The 13,888-nt window shown below is 42.2% G+C and overlaps 1 protein-coding gene across 1 annotated transcript in view; it reads left to right on the top strand.

Moving 5' to 3' along the window:
* Positions 1–12,023, top strand: part of ccn4b (cellular communication network factor 4b) — an 84,435-nt gene extending 72,412 nt beyond the window's left edge. The window contains exons 3-5 of the mRNA XM_078215810.1: positions 2,448–2,705; positions 4,090–4,283; positions 7,166–12,023. Coding sequence (XP_078071936.1) covers positions 2,448–2,705; positions 4,090–4,283; positions 7,166–7,465 — 752 coding nt within the window. The 3' untranslated portion in view covers positions 7,466–12,023. The remainder of the gene's footprint in view (positions 1–2,447; positions 2,706–4,089; positions 4,284–7,165) is intronic.
* Positions 12,024–13,888: the final 1,865 nt, after the last annotated feature.

Here is a 13,888-nt window from a genome sequence, read left to right as displayed (position 1 = left end):
CGAATTCAGCGCTTAGAAATTTTTTGGGAGATTCAGACCTGTGACTGCCCCCACCTCATTTTCCGATCAGATTGCTGTTAGGGCTCTCATTTGTGGGGTGCCTGAAGGAATTGGTGGGAATTGTACCCTTTCAGATTGAAGAATCAAAGATAATAAAGCAAACAGCCGAAAAGATTTTGATTTGATTTGATTTATTATTGTCACGTGTATTTACATACAGTGAAAAGTATTGTTTCGTGCGCGCTATACAAACAAAGCATATCGTTCATAGAGAAGGAAACGAGAGAGTGCAGAATGTAGTGTTACAGTCATAGCTAGGGTGTAGAGAAAGATCAACTTAATGCAAGATGAGTCCATTCAAAAGTCTGACAGCAGCAGGGAAGAAGCTGTTCTTGAGTCGGTTGGTACATGACCTCAGACATTTGTATCTTTTTCCCCAATGGAAGAAGGTGAAAGAGAGACTGCCCGGGGTGCGTGGAGTCCTTAATTATGCTGGCTGCTTTGCCGAGGCAGCGGGAAGTGTAGACAGAATCAATGGATGGGAGGCTGGTTTGCGTGATGGATTGGGCTACATTCACGATCTTTTGTAGTTCCTTGCGGTCTTGAGCAGAGCAGGAGCCATACCAAGCTGTGATACAACCAGAAAGAATGCTTTCTATGGCGCATCTGTAAAAGTTGGTGAGAGTCGTAGCTGACATGCCAAATTTCTTTAGTCTTCAGAGAAAGTAGAGGCGTTGGTGGGCTTTATTAACTATAGTGTCGGCATGGGGGGACCAGGACAGGATATGGTTGGAGTAGGTGATCTGGACACCTAAAAACTTGAAGCTCTCGACCCTTTCTACTCCATCCCCATTGGTGTAGACAGGGGCATGTTCTCCTTTACGTTTCCTGAAGTTGATGATGATCTCCTTCATTTTGTTGACATTGAGGGAGAGATTATTGTTGCTGCACCAGTTCGCCAGATTCTCTATCTCATTCCTGTACTCTTTCTGAAGGGACCACTTTCCAATGTAGACCTATTGGATTCTCCTGGCTTGGGATCCTTTCACCTCTGCTTTTTATTAAAACCCTTTAAAAAGGATACTTTCCACTCCCCGGGTTGGCTTGGACCAGAGAGACGATAGGACTGTGCTACTAACCTGAATCTGCAAATGCTTGTGGGTCTAGGTCAGGTCAGATGCCTTGACGTTCAGGTACACTGTGCTGGATTAAAACTTCAGTGCAAGGGAGGGAAGGAGATAACGGGCATCTGGTGACTTTTAACTGTGTTTATTCTGACAATCTGAAAGAGTTTCAGTACCACTTGCAGAGCAAGTATGTATAACAGTGTGCATGTAATGTTGCATCTCCCCACATTACAACAATAGCAACACTTCAAACGTAAAGCGCTATATAAATGCAGATCTTTCTATTTTTAAACAGGTAACAGTGCCATCCTCTGTTGGAAATAAGAATGATGTGGAGATGCCGGCGTTGGACTGGGGTAAACACAGTAAGAAGTTTAACAACACCAGGTTAAAGTCCAACAAGTTTATTTGGTAGCAAAAGCCACACAAGCTTTCGGAGCTCTAAGCCCCTTCTTCAGGTGAGTGGGAATTCTGTTCACAAACAGAGCTTATAAAGACACAGATTCAGGTACACGGTACATACTCTTGCAATTCGGCCAACGTTGTCTACCTGATACGCTGCAAGAAAGGATGTCCCGAGGCATGGTACATTGGGGAAACTATGCAGACGCTGTGACAACGGATGAATGAACACCGCTCGACAATCACCAGGCAAGACTGTTCTCTTCCTGTTGGGGAGCACTTCAGCGGTCACGGGCATTCGGCCTCTGATATTCGGGTAAGCGTTCTCCAAGGCGGCCTTCGCGACACACGACAGCGCAGAGTCGCTGAGCAGAAACTGATAGCCAAGTTCCGCACACACGAGGACGGCCTCAACCGGGATATTGGGTTCATGTCACACTATTTGTAACTCCCACAGTTGCGTGGACCTGCAGAGTTTCACTGGCTGTCTTGTCTGGAGACAATACACATCTTTTTAGCCTGTCTTGATGCTCTCTCCATTCACATTGTTTTGTTTCTTAAAGACTTGATTAGTTGTAAGTATTTGCATTCCAACCATTATTCATGTAAATTGAGTCTGTGTCTTTATAAGCTCTGTTTGTGAACAGAATTCCCACTCACCTGAAGAAGGGGCTTAGAGCTCCGAAAGCTTGTGTGGCTTTTGCTACCAAATAAACCTGTTGGACTTTAACCTGGTGTTGTTAAACTTCTTACTGGAAATAAGAATAGCAGAAATTACCATTGTTACCATCGATTTGAATGACCTGTTGTCCCTGTCATGATAAATCAAATAGATTAATTATTTTGCTTTGTTAACGGATAAATAATATGAGCTTACTTCATAGGTTTGGAATTAATCTTTTGTTTTCTTACTCTTAGATATGGTTGGAGTAGGATGTGAGCTCAATGGAGTCACGTATTCCAATGGCCAAAGCTTTCAACCCAACTGCAAGTACAAGTGTACATGTATAAATGGTGCTATTGGCTGCATCCCTGTGTGCAGGCAATCCCGACCTCCACTTGTCTGGTGTCAGAATCCCAGGCGTGTCAAGATGCCGGGAAAATGCTGTGAGCGCTGGATCTGTGATGAATCGGAGAAGCTAAGGAAGACTGCCCCTCGTCATGTGTCCATGTCAGGTAGGGGAACCCAAGCAGATAGAGGAATACTCGTATTCTCATTCAATGGAGCTTTCTGGGGATCTTTGCAAACTGTGACCTGAATAGGTGGAAGTAGATTCGATAATAACTTTCCAAAGGCAATTGGGTAAACACTTGAAAAATCTGCAGGGCTGTGAAACTAGCCTCTTTTAAAGAGCCAGAACAGGTACAAAACATTGAATGTCTGTGTCACTCTACAATTCTATCACTAATCTGCTTCCCCGCCCTTCCATTTTTGTTCTTTCCCCCTAAAAGCACTACCACTTATTGGAGTGAGTGCTTAGCAGCCTCTAGTACCTTGTCAAGTGACATTTGTCAACTATGGTTGTGTTTCTCAGCAGCTAATTGACTGTAGGGGTGGATGCAGATCGGAAATCACAACTAATTTGAAGATGGATGCAGCAGATACCACTCATAAACACATGTCAGCAAGTCACTGGATTCTAATCATAAGTGAGGATCCTGGACTGTTGTCTCATGTCTGCCAGTTGTGCCACCTTCACTCATCCTAACTGGGATGAGCGAACTGAACGGACTGGACACTAACCTGGGACATATCGTGTCTCAATTTTACGTTGCAGAGGACTACTGCAAAACCGGACTGTTTCGAGTTATTTTTGACATAACTGATGTCAGTGATGCGTGTCAAGATGTGAAACACATTACCTGCAAACCAAACTAATTCTGGGTCAATTGGTGACTTTAAAAAGATTTGGATTAATACTTGTCCAAAAAAAACAGGTTTAAGGGTGGAAGATATAGTCAGTAGTCTCACAACACCAGGTTAAAGTCCAACAGTTTATGTGGTATCATGAGCTTTCGGAGTATTGCCCCTTCCTCAGGTGAGTGAAGTGAACCCAACTGACCACTCACCTGATGAAGGAGCAGCGGTCCGAAAGTTTGTGATACCAAATAAACCTGTTAGACTTTAACCTGGTGTTGTGAGGCTACTCACTGTGCCCACCCAATCCAACGCCAGCATCTCCACATCGGGGTGGAAGATATAATATAGCAATTTGCTTTAAGTCAGGTTGAGAAGAGAGTGTGAACATTTTGGATAAAGTGGACAATCAGTAATTGATTTTGTCATACTGGGGACTGTGAAAAGTGCAGATTTGAATATTAAAATGTCCCCTTGCACAATCTAAGCCGTATTTTGCCTTTCTGATCACCCCTCTAAATCTCAATTGGTCACCTCACCTTCCAGAAAGGTTCACACTTAAACACTTTGTCTTTATATTTCTGAGATGTATGTGTTTCATTATTCAATTTGGCATCTTTTGGCATCAGAGAACAGAGAAGGTTTTAGCAGGCCTGGCTTGAGAATGATACTAACTCCGCTCTCAATTCTACCCGGTCCCAGCTTACACAGGCCAATCAGAAGTGTGGCGCCGTAACTGCTTAGTGCAAACCACACCTTGGAGCACTTGTTCACAATCTTGTGGAATGGGAATATCAACAAGGATTTCAAATGAAAACGACCAGTGCAAACTGGTGAAAGAAAGACGCCTTTGCTACTTACGGCCTTGCAATATTGACTTTACGAAGCACATCAAGGTAACACTCCCTTGGTTTACTTCATTAACTCCTTACTCACTGGGCCCTCCTAGGGTCCTGCTGATAAATTAAATTTAAAAAATATATCGCCAGGTTAAAGTCCAACAGGTTTATTTGGTCGCAAATGCCATTAGCTTCCAGAGCACTGCTCCTTCGTCAGATGGAGTGGATATCTGCTCTGGAGAGAGATATCCACTCCATCTGATGAAGGAGCAGCGCTCCGAAAGCTAATGGCATTTGCGACCAAATAAACCTGTTGGACTTTAATCTGGTGTTGTTAAAACTCTTACTGTGTTTACCCCAGTCCAATGCTGGCATCTCCACATCATGTAGATCAAGCCCAGGGCAGGAGGAGAGAGGCCTGCCTTGTCAGCTTGGATCTGGAATGTCTCACTTGATGAGACTTTGAATTGAACTTTGATTGGATTGAATTGGATATAAACAAAAAAAAAATCGTTCAAAACCATGTGGTCCAGGAGGGTTCCCCTTTTCGGTTAAAGAAGCTGCTCTGGGAATCTAATCTATTACCTTGACCAGGGAAATCAGGCAGGGTTCCTGCTCAATTGCTGTTTCGTGATTTTTGCTGGAATCAGAGTCATCTCTGGTACTTGCCCTCCTCCCTCAGCATGGTCAAACAGTATTCACAGTCCAGGGTTACAACCAAGGATAGTCGCCTTGGCTAGGTATTAGAGAGCTTGCAATAGCAGCAGAACAAAAGGAGGCAATATCTTAAAGGAGGGGTGAATGGTGAAAATGGATTAAATATTGGAGGAAGGGGAACATTCTATTCCTTTCCTGACAGAGTCCACAGAGGAGAGATGGGGCAATAGAAGCACTCCGGATGGGATAATATTATCACATCACTGCAATTTCACAATCTGAAATAAATCCTTTTGGTGAACAAGCTTCACAGCCATGCTCAGAACTAAACTTATGGGGTCCAGACTTCTGCTACTAAAGGTGGTTAACTCCAGTCGGGAAATTTCCCAACTCAGCAGACCCACCTTTCAACAGAAAGGCCCCCAAATGGCATGATCTTCATTCCCGGAGGAAGGGAGGGTATGGTCAGGTAGAGGTGGTCCCGTTGCCCCCAGAAGCATGGAGGCGGGTTGATAAAAAGGCATGCCTCCAGGACTTCATTATGAGGTTTGACTGAGAGTCCAGACTCACGGATGGATTATCTGAATGAGATTTTATTGATGGATAGCTGGAGAGAACTGTTGACTTTACTTCATTGACATCTTCATGTGATTACAATAGGTTATTTTTTCTATAATCTATTTTGTCAATGTTTCAATGTTTATTTGCACAAGATTAAGAAGTGTTTGAAGTTGCTGTTGTTGATACTTTAATGGTCTGTTTGATTGGCACATTTATAACCTTGGGGTAACAGCAGTTTTTTTTCAGCAGAAGATTTGTGAATGAATGTTTTTAAACAATTCCATACATGCCATTGTTACTATATGGTTCATTGGTTCTGTACACAGTATATACTGAAAAATGGATATGCAAGGTTCATGAGTTGGGAGAGTATGAGGGATCACTGGAGATGGGTTTGGATATGTGTTGGCATGGAGGGAGCATGGGTAAGACCTTTTGAACCTGACTTTCAAAAGGTTCCCAAATCCAGATATGGTTCATGACTTCTCTGAACCACGAGTCACAGCGAAGCTGACCTGACCCTACAAGAATTTCAGAGCATTAGGAGATGCCTATATGCCCCCCCCCCAACTCCCCCCCCCCCCACCCCCCCCCAATGGAACTGGCAGGTCAGGAGTGTAGGCCTTATCCTGAGCCAGTGAAAATTGAGGGCACTAAGAATGGGGGTGAGGATATCGGAATGGGGTTTTGCCTGCCATTATTAAACTGCTCTAGAGTCATTCCAATTGCACGAACATTCAGGCCTGAAACTCCACCCAAACCCCCAAAACCAAATTTCATAATGACAAGCACCAGACTCAAAGAGTCAAAAAAAAGAAGGGTTTAGCAGAAGGTTTTGCCTGGCTGCAATAATTTTAATTTTAAAATCAGTCGGGCCAACCTGACAGGGCAGATCCTCATTTTAAAAAAAGACCAGACTCTGCACCCGATTTATAATTTGGTGGTTTTAAGGTAAAGTATTTGCTGAGCCAACAGAGCAATCCTAGTGGATATCCCAAACCCTGTTTTCGTGTGAATTATGCAAATTTCACAACCGTCTGGTCTGCTCCGCCATTGGGCAAACAGCCTCATCAAATTTAAATCCACAATTACACAAAATATTGAAATCATTAAAGTCACTGTGAAGCTGCTGGATTCTGAACATACGCAATAAGGAAAAAAATACTCTGAAAAATGATAAACCAGGCACATTTCATTATCCAAACATGATCCTAACCTTTGTTTATTGACTCAGCCTTGAACTGGCATGGATTTGTTCTGTGGCCATGAAGGCTGCCTATCATCACTCTACATTCAAAAATCAGAAATTCTACTCAAATCACCCAGAAATCACATTAGTAAAAAATATCGCCGCCATCTCGAAGATAGGACAGAAGGTTGGCAATGCTTTCCAATGGCCTACTAGTTTGATGTCAATTGGTCTTGTCAGTTCAGTCAGGTTTGTATCACTGAGTTGGACTAAACAGGAGACACTTCTAATGCTCCTGGGCAGGGGAACTAAAATAAAAAATAACGTCACTTATTTTTCTTTCACTTCAGGATAATTGCAGGAAATGTGGTCAGGGAAGTTGGCCATGTTTCCCTTGGGAGTTGAGGGGGCGGGGGTGATGGGCGGTGGGTGGGTAAGGAAAGATCTAATTGAGCTCTTCCAGGCTGTGAGAGGAACTGACAGACTTGTTTCAAAGTTGCTCACTGCGGTGGGATTTTTTTTCTACACTTAGGAAGGGAAAAAGTGTCTGAGCGTCCTGAAGCAGACCCAACCCGTGAACTTCACCTTGTCTGGCTGTGTGAGCCGTCGCACCTACCGACCAAAGTATTGTGGCGTCTGCACGGACGATCGATGCTGCACTCCCCAGAAGTCGAAGACCATCGAGGTGAATTTTGACTGCCCCGATGGGGTGGGCTTCTCCAAGAATCTGATGTGGATAAACTCCTGCTTCTGCAACCTGAGGTGCAAGAACCCCAATGACATTTTTGCAGATCTGTCGTACTATCCCGACTACTCTGAAATCTCAAATTAAGCTTTTAAAAAATGTATGTTCTTCGACTGACTGATGATAGAAGAGGAAGGAAGAGAAGAAAATATATTTTACCCTGAGGAAACGATGGCAATCTTGCAGCTGCCACCAGTGAAGTAATTGCCTGAAAACTATAAGTCCCCCTATCTCAGCTCCAAGAAATTAGCATTTTCGACTATAAAAAAGTAAATTTATTTCATCCATGAAAATGTCCAACAGAAAGAATTAGGAAAGCTTTATTCATTGTGATGTCACTTTAATATTTAGGTCAACTCCCAATTGCCAAGACAGCAATATGTCTTAAAAGAGAAATACATTCCACTGAATAACCTGCTAATTCTAAATTTTTGGTACTAATGTCTTTAAACCACTCTCTCAGTTAGTAGGAATCATTGTTGATGCTCTTGCAGAAGGCAGACTTTCATCTGTTTCCATAGTGATGTTTTTCCTGGAACGGGTCCCTAGCCTGTTGCCAGAGGCTTGTAGCTTGAGATGGTGCCACTCTGCATCAAACATGGCTGATGAGGAGTCTCTCCCACTCTTACCATCTGCCAGTGGTGCATGTTGAAAGGATTTTGCAGGCTTCTACGTAGGCCATACTATAAACACACCTTCCTTGGCCATCAAGTCCTGGGGTGGGACTCGAACTCAGAGCTTTTGGCTCGGAGGCAGGGACGATACCCATTGCACCACAAGACAGCCTTTGTAGGAACCGTGTCTCAGCATTACAAGGCTGAAGATAAAGTCTTGTCAAAAACCTATTTGAACAAAGCAAAGTACAGCACAGGAACAGGCCCTTTGGCCCATCAAGCCTGTGCTGATCATGATGCCCTAACTAAACTAAAAAAAACCTTCCCTTACTCGGTCCGTATCCCGCTATTCCCTCCCCTATTCATGCACCCAAACAGATGCCTCTTAAAAGTTGCTAATGTGCCTTCTTGCACCACCTTCTCTGGCAGCGTGTTCCAGGCACCTATTACTCTCTATGTGAAAACCTTGCCCTGCACATCTCCCTTAAACTTTCCCCCTCTCACCTCGAACCTGTGCCCCCTTGTAATTGACATTTCCACCCAGGGAAAAGCCTTCGACTATCCACCCTGTCTATGCTTGTCATAATTTTGTAGACATCTATCAGGTCTGCCCTCAGCCTCCGTATTTCCAGTGAAAACAATTCCAGTTTATTCAACCTCTTCTCATAGCCAACAGCCTCATGATCAGGCAACATCCTGGTGAACCTCCTTTGCACTCTATCCAAAGCTTCCACATCCTTCTGGTAGTGTAATGACCAGAACTGCACGCAATACTCCAAATAACATTTGCTCAGAGACTTCTATACATTCCTGAACAGTTTTCATCTATTTGGTTGAAAACTTAATCTGTTGCCTTGTCTTCCCATTCAAGTAACGGATTAAGATTCCAGGGTGTGATTAACATCTAACGTTGTTAGCTGTGGTACAGTGGTGGCGCTCAAGGAAGCATATGGTCTATTTCTGCTTTTATTTCTTACATTCTTACACTGAGGCCAATCAGATCATTACAGATCTTTGATCTTGAAATCCAAAAAATGTAGTAAAACATAGACCGGAATTTCTCTCCCACGGCAGGAGCGCACTGTTGGGACAAATCCCGTCTCCACAAATCTGGCCCTGAAAATGTGCCTCCAATGTTGGGATTTTCATTCTGGGGTGACAGGGTCTCTGGAAGTCGAACGCCCCGAGAATTGTGTGCAGAGGTGGCCTGCCTCTGCGCTCCAACGCTGTGTCTGCGAGTTTAAAAAAATTTTATAAACACTCCAGCACTCATGCCTCACACCCCTCACCCATCACACATTTTTCATGCCCCACCAATGCAAACACATGTCACCTACCCTCCATTGTTCTTTTTAACCTCTGTGCCAAACAATGTCCATCAACAATCACCCTTTGCCCTTACACCTACTGTGACAACTCATCCATTATCCACCATGAGCAGACCTCAGGACGCATGTTGAGATTATATAATTTAAAGTTTGAAGTGTCGATTGCAGACTTTGTCTTTAAAAAAAAATTTCATTCATTAAAAACCCATTCACTACATTTATATTCCTTCAACTACATCCTTATGAAAACAAACATTTAATTCAAATGCTTAATCCATAAGAAAACAAACATTGGAATTTATAGTCCCACTTAAAGTCTATAACCACCCAGAACTATCAATAAAACTGTGAAATGGAAGGCACCCTGCCATGATAATGGAAAGTCATGGCATCAGTCCAAGTAAATTCAGTAATGGTAGCCTTCAAACTTATGTCAACAGACAGATTAAATAACAAACAATCATTTCTTAAACACTCCAGTCATTTTTTCAAAGGTTTAAAGTGCAGGAGTTTTAAACGCATTGACAGCTTGACATTTGCCTTTGATAGTTCATTTCAACACTTTTGACAGTTCCAATGAGCTCAACAATTAATTAGTTTATGCAAAGTTTTCATACATTCATGTCTACTTTTAATCATCCCAAGGGACACATTATCTCCTCCAAGAAACACCTAACCTCCCCCAAAGGTGTCCTGGAACCATGTCCAAAGGTGTACCCTGCTTCTCCAAAAGGGTACTTCATCTCTCCAAAGGACTCTGTAAAGTTTAGATGTGTTTTTACTCGGTCTAATCTGCATTTGTCATGTTTCTCACACCTGGCTAATGAAAATCAGACATGACTTGGGGTAGCTGACATCCTACTTCTGCGAATTGTGCATGTGGAAATTCTAAGCCAGACAAATTCCTGCCCTCACAGGTGCTGTATTTGGGAGTGGAACTTCCAGATTTCGGCCTATTCCACCATTTTCACTACCATGGAAAAGCTGCCCAAACATGGTGAAAATCCAGGTCAAAATGTCTATCTCACAATCACTTGTCCATTGTACTCTGTGGCATGTTTTATTCACAGAATTACATTCCTATGGAAACTTGGCTGTTGGTGAGGATTATTCCTTATTATACAAGGAGAAACTTGAGCTTTTACTTGTAAATCAACTTCCCAGTTTACGCCTGACTCAGCACTTAACAGACTTGTGTAAAACTGATTGCCCCATTGTTTTAGTGAAAGAATGGTTCCAGCAATGAAGAAGGCCATTCGGCCCATCATACCTATGTTAGCTATCTGCAAGAGCAACTGCACTCCTCCACCTTTTCCACATGGGACAAATAAATAAATTCCATGGGAAAGCCATAGAGTTGCAATGAGCCCAAAGAAATTTTTTACAAATTATTTTATCCATGTGCCCAGATGAAACCAACCTCTTCTGAGTTTAAAAATGTCTGAAAGCTCTTATACACCACATTTTATCACAGCTAGTGCATTAGTTTGAAGTTGAGTGTTTCCTAGGCAAACATTTATAAAGATAAGACTTGCTTGCTTTTTACAGAAGCTATTCATTTCCAAACAAAAAGATGAGATATACAGATTAAAATTGTCCCCTATGAACCTTGGTTATGAATAAAATAAATAATATGATAAAGTTTTCAAGTGAGCTGCAGGGTTCAGAAGATGTCATCAATGCATTCAGATTCAGAAAAGGTCTTGCAGTCCTTTAAGGCCTTGCCAGAGTCCGCAGAGATATTTGTTGCAAGGTACTCACCTCACAAAGCACTCCTTCCTTTAAAGTGACATCCAATTCATAAGCTCCAGTCATCTGCCCCCTCGCTAAGAAGCCATCAATGTAATTTTAGTCCATGATCAAAGACAGCGGCAGATGGTAAACAACCAAAATGGGTGCCGTTGTGTCAACTTTCCTTAAGCTTAAGATGGTGTCTTTTATGGATGAACAATGATGTGCATCATTGTTCTTCTAATAGAGGTGACACATGATTGATTACTTTAGATTATAAGGTAGAACAAGGTTGCTTTTAAAGGCAGAAGGTGATTTCCTTGCGAATGCTTTAGCCCCAGTTCATGACCTGCTGGATTTTTGGAGATGGTTGGGGAGGGCAATACTACAATTATTGCTAAAGACATGAACAAGGTACGGATAAACATCCAAAGGGATATTGTTGGTGCTGCCACTTTTGAAACTGTGATTCATCTTTTGGCCCAATCAATCCATATGTATGTGATTCAATACAAGGTGCTAGAAGTCTAATCTTTAACAGAGAAGGAGCCCTCCTCCACCCACATCATTCAGTAACATTGCTAGGTTTTTCAGTTGAGTTTTACAGCTGGCAACCCCAACTTCAAACCTGAGCCATGGTTCTCACTCCTCATCCCCTAGTACAAGATGACAATCTAAGAATGAAAAGCACTCGGAGGTAAACAAACAAAAATGATTGAAAAGAAAGTAATGTGAGTTGTGGGTGAATGTTCATCGTACATTTTACATCCTCTCCCCTTTGGTTACCTTACGTCCATGAGGTGAATTAGTTGCACTGCTCAATGTCATCATGGTGCTCCAACACAGAATGAAAGTGAAAGTCTATAATTTGTTATCAGGGATACAGTACTATATATGTAAAGGAATACTTTAATAAAAGAAAATCTATTTAATTCCACTTACGAGTTCTTATGATATTAAAGATGCAATTTGAAAGGTCTTGTGTGAGTTTTTTTTATTTTAAGGCATTTCAGAATGTATAAATTCACAAGGAAATAGGCGCTTGAAGTTTAATCCTTATTTAATGATGAACTTGACTTGTTCTATCATTATATCCCAGCTGCTAACGGTCTCTAGAAATGCATTACAATGTCACTTCGGCGGATTTATAAACTCCCTTTGGTGTCTTTTCCTGGTAACATATACAACAATTCCATTGCCCCTTGAGTAACAAAATTATGCTGACTTTTCCTCCTATCTTCCAGCTCCCTACATTTTAAACTTATGTTTTCCAGAACTTGAAACTTTCAACAGAGTGAAGATTTTCCTTTATATTCCTGAAAGCTTAAAGTAGATCAGTAAGTTTTATTTTCCAAAGAAAACAAAACTCAATTTCCCACTACTGGAGTCATTCAGCCAATCGAATCCATGCCAACTGTAGCGCCAATCCAGTCTGTCCAATTTCCCGCTCTATCCCCATAACCCTCAACTGCCTATCTAATGTCCTTTTGAAATCATTGATCATCTCTGCTTTCAGCATCCTAGTAGGCAGCGAGATTCAGATGTTGCATAAAAATAGTTCTTCCTCACATCTCCCCACCTTTCTTGCCCAAATCCTTAAATCTAAGTCCCCTAATCCTTGCACCGTCAGTTAATGCAAACAGCTTTTCTTTTTCTATGTTTTCTAAGCCTGTGATATTGTTGTACACCTGGATAACGTCTCACGTTAATCTCCTTTGCTCCAAGGAGCACAATCCGATCTTCTCTAACTTAACCTTGCAGCCCTGGTATTGATAGAATTGACTCTGTTGTCTACCTCTGTACTATCACAATGACAATAATATCCTTCCTACAATTAACAACCAGAACAGTTCATAATAGCTTTAATGATTTCTCATGATCACAATATTTGACCAAATATTTGGATATGTGTTGATCCCTCATAAATCTTCAGCATTTTAATTGACTTTTGCATTGAGGTGAAGTACTGTGTTCAAACCTATTGATGATAAAAACCACCTCTTCACATTATTAGCTAATGACATTATTAGCGCTGAGTCACAAACCATCACTATCCCAATAACTACTAACCAAAAACTCAACTGGACTAGACATATAATTGCTGTGGCTATTAGTGTAAATTAGGTAGGCATCCTGTGGCAAATGGCTATCTGTGTCTCCAAAACCTCGCCACCATTGACAAGGCACACAGCAAGAGTGTGACAAGATACTTTTCATCTATCGGGGTGGTATAGATGCAAAAACATTCAAGAAGCTCTTCATTATCCAGGGTAAAGCAGTCCACTCAGTCAGAATCTCATTCACTCACCCACACATTCATCCCATCCACCATTGGCATATCATAGCTGCGTTTACTAGATAAACTACAATGACTCAACAAAACTTCAGCAGCACCTCCCAACCCATGACCATCACAACACTGAAGGTAGGGGCTGCAGGTTCATAGAACATAGAACATTACAGCGCAGTACAGGCCCTTCGGCCCTCGATGTTGCGCCGACCAGTGGTACCAATCTAAAGCCCCTCTAATCTACACTATTCCAATATCATCCATATGTTTATCCAATAACCACTTGAACGCTCTCAACGTTGACGAGTCCACCACTGCTGCAGGCAGGGCATTCCACGCCCTTACTACTCTCTGAGTAAAGAACCTACCTCTAACATCTGTCCTATATCTCTCACCCCTCAATTTAAAGCTATGTCCCCTCGTGCTAGCCAACACCATCTGAGGAAAAAGGCTCTCACTATCCACCCTATCTAATCCTCTGATCATCTTGTATGCCTCTATTAAGTCACCTCTTAACCTTCTTCTCTCTAACGAAAACAACCTCAAG

This window comes from Mustelus asterias, chromosome 7 (assembly GCF_964213995.1).
Source record: "Mustelus asterias chromosome 7, sMusAst1.hap1.1, whole genome shotgun sequence".
Classification (NCBI taxonomy): domain Eukaryota; kingdom Metazoa; phylum Chordata; class Chondrichthyes; order Carcharhiniformes; family Triakidae; genus Mustelus; species Mustelus asterias.
This window is presented reverse-complemented; position numbering and strand designations above follow the sequence as displayed.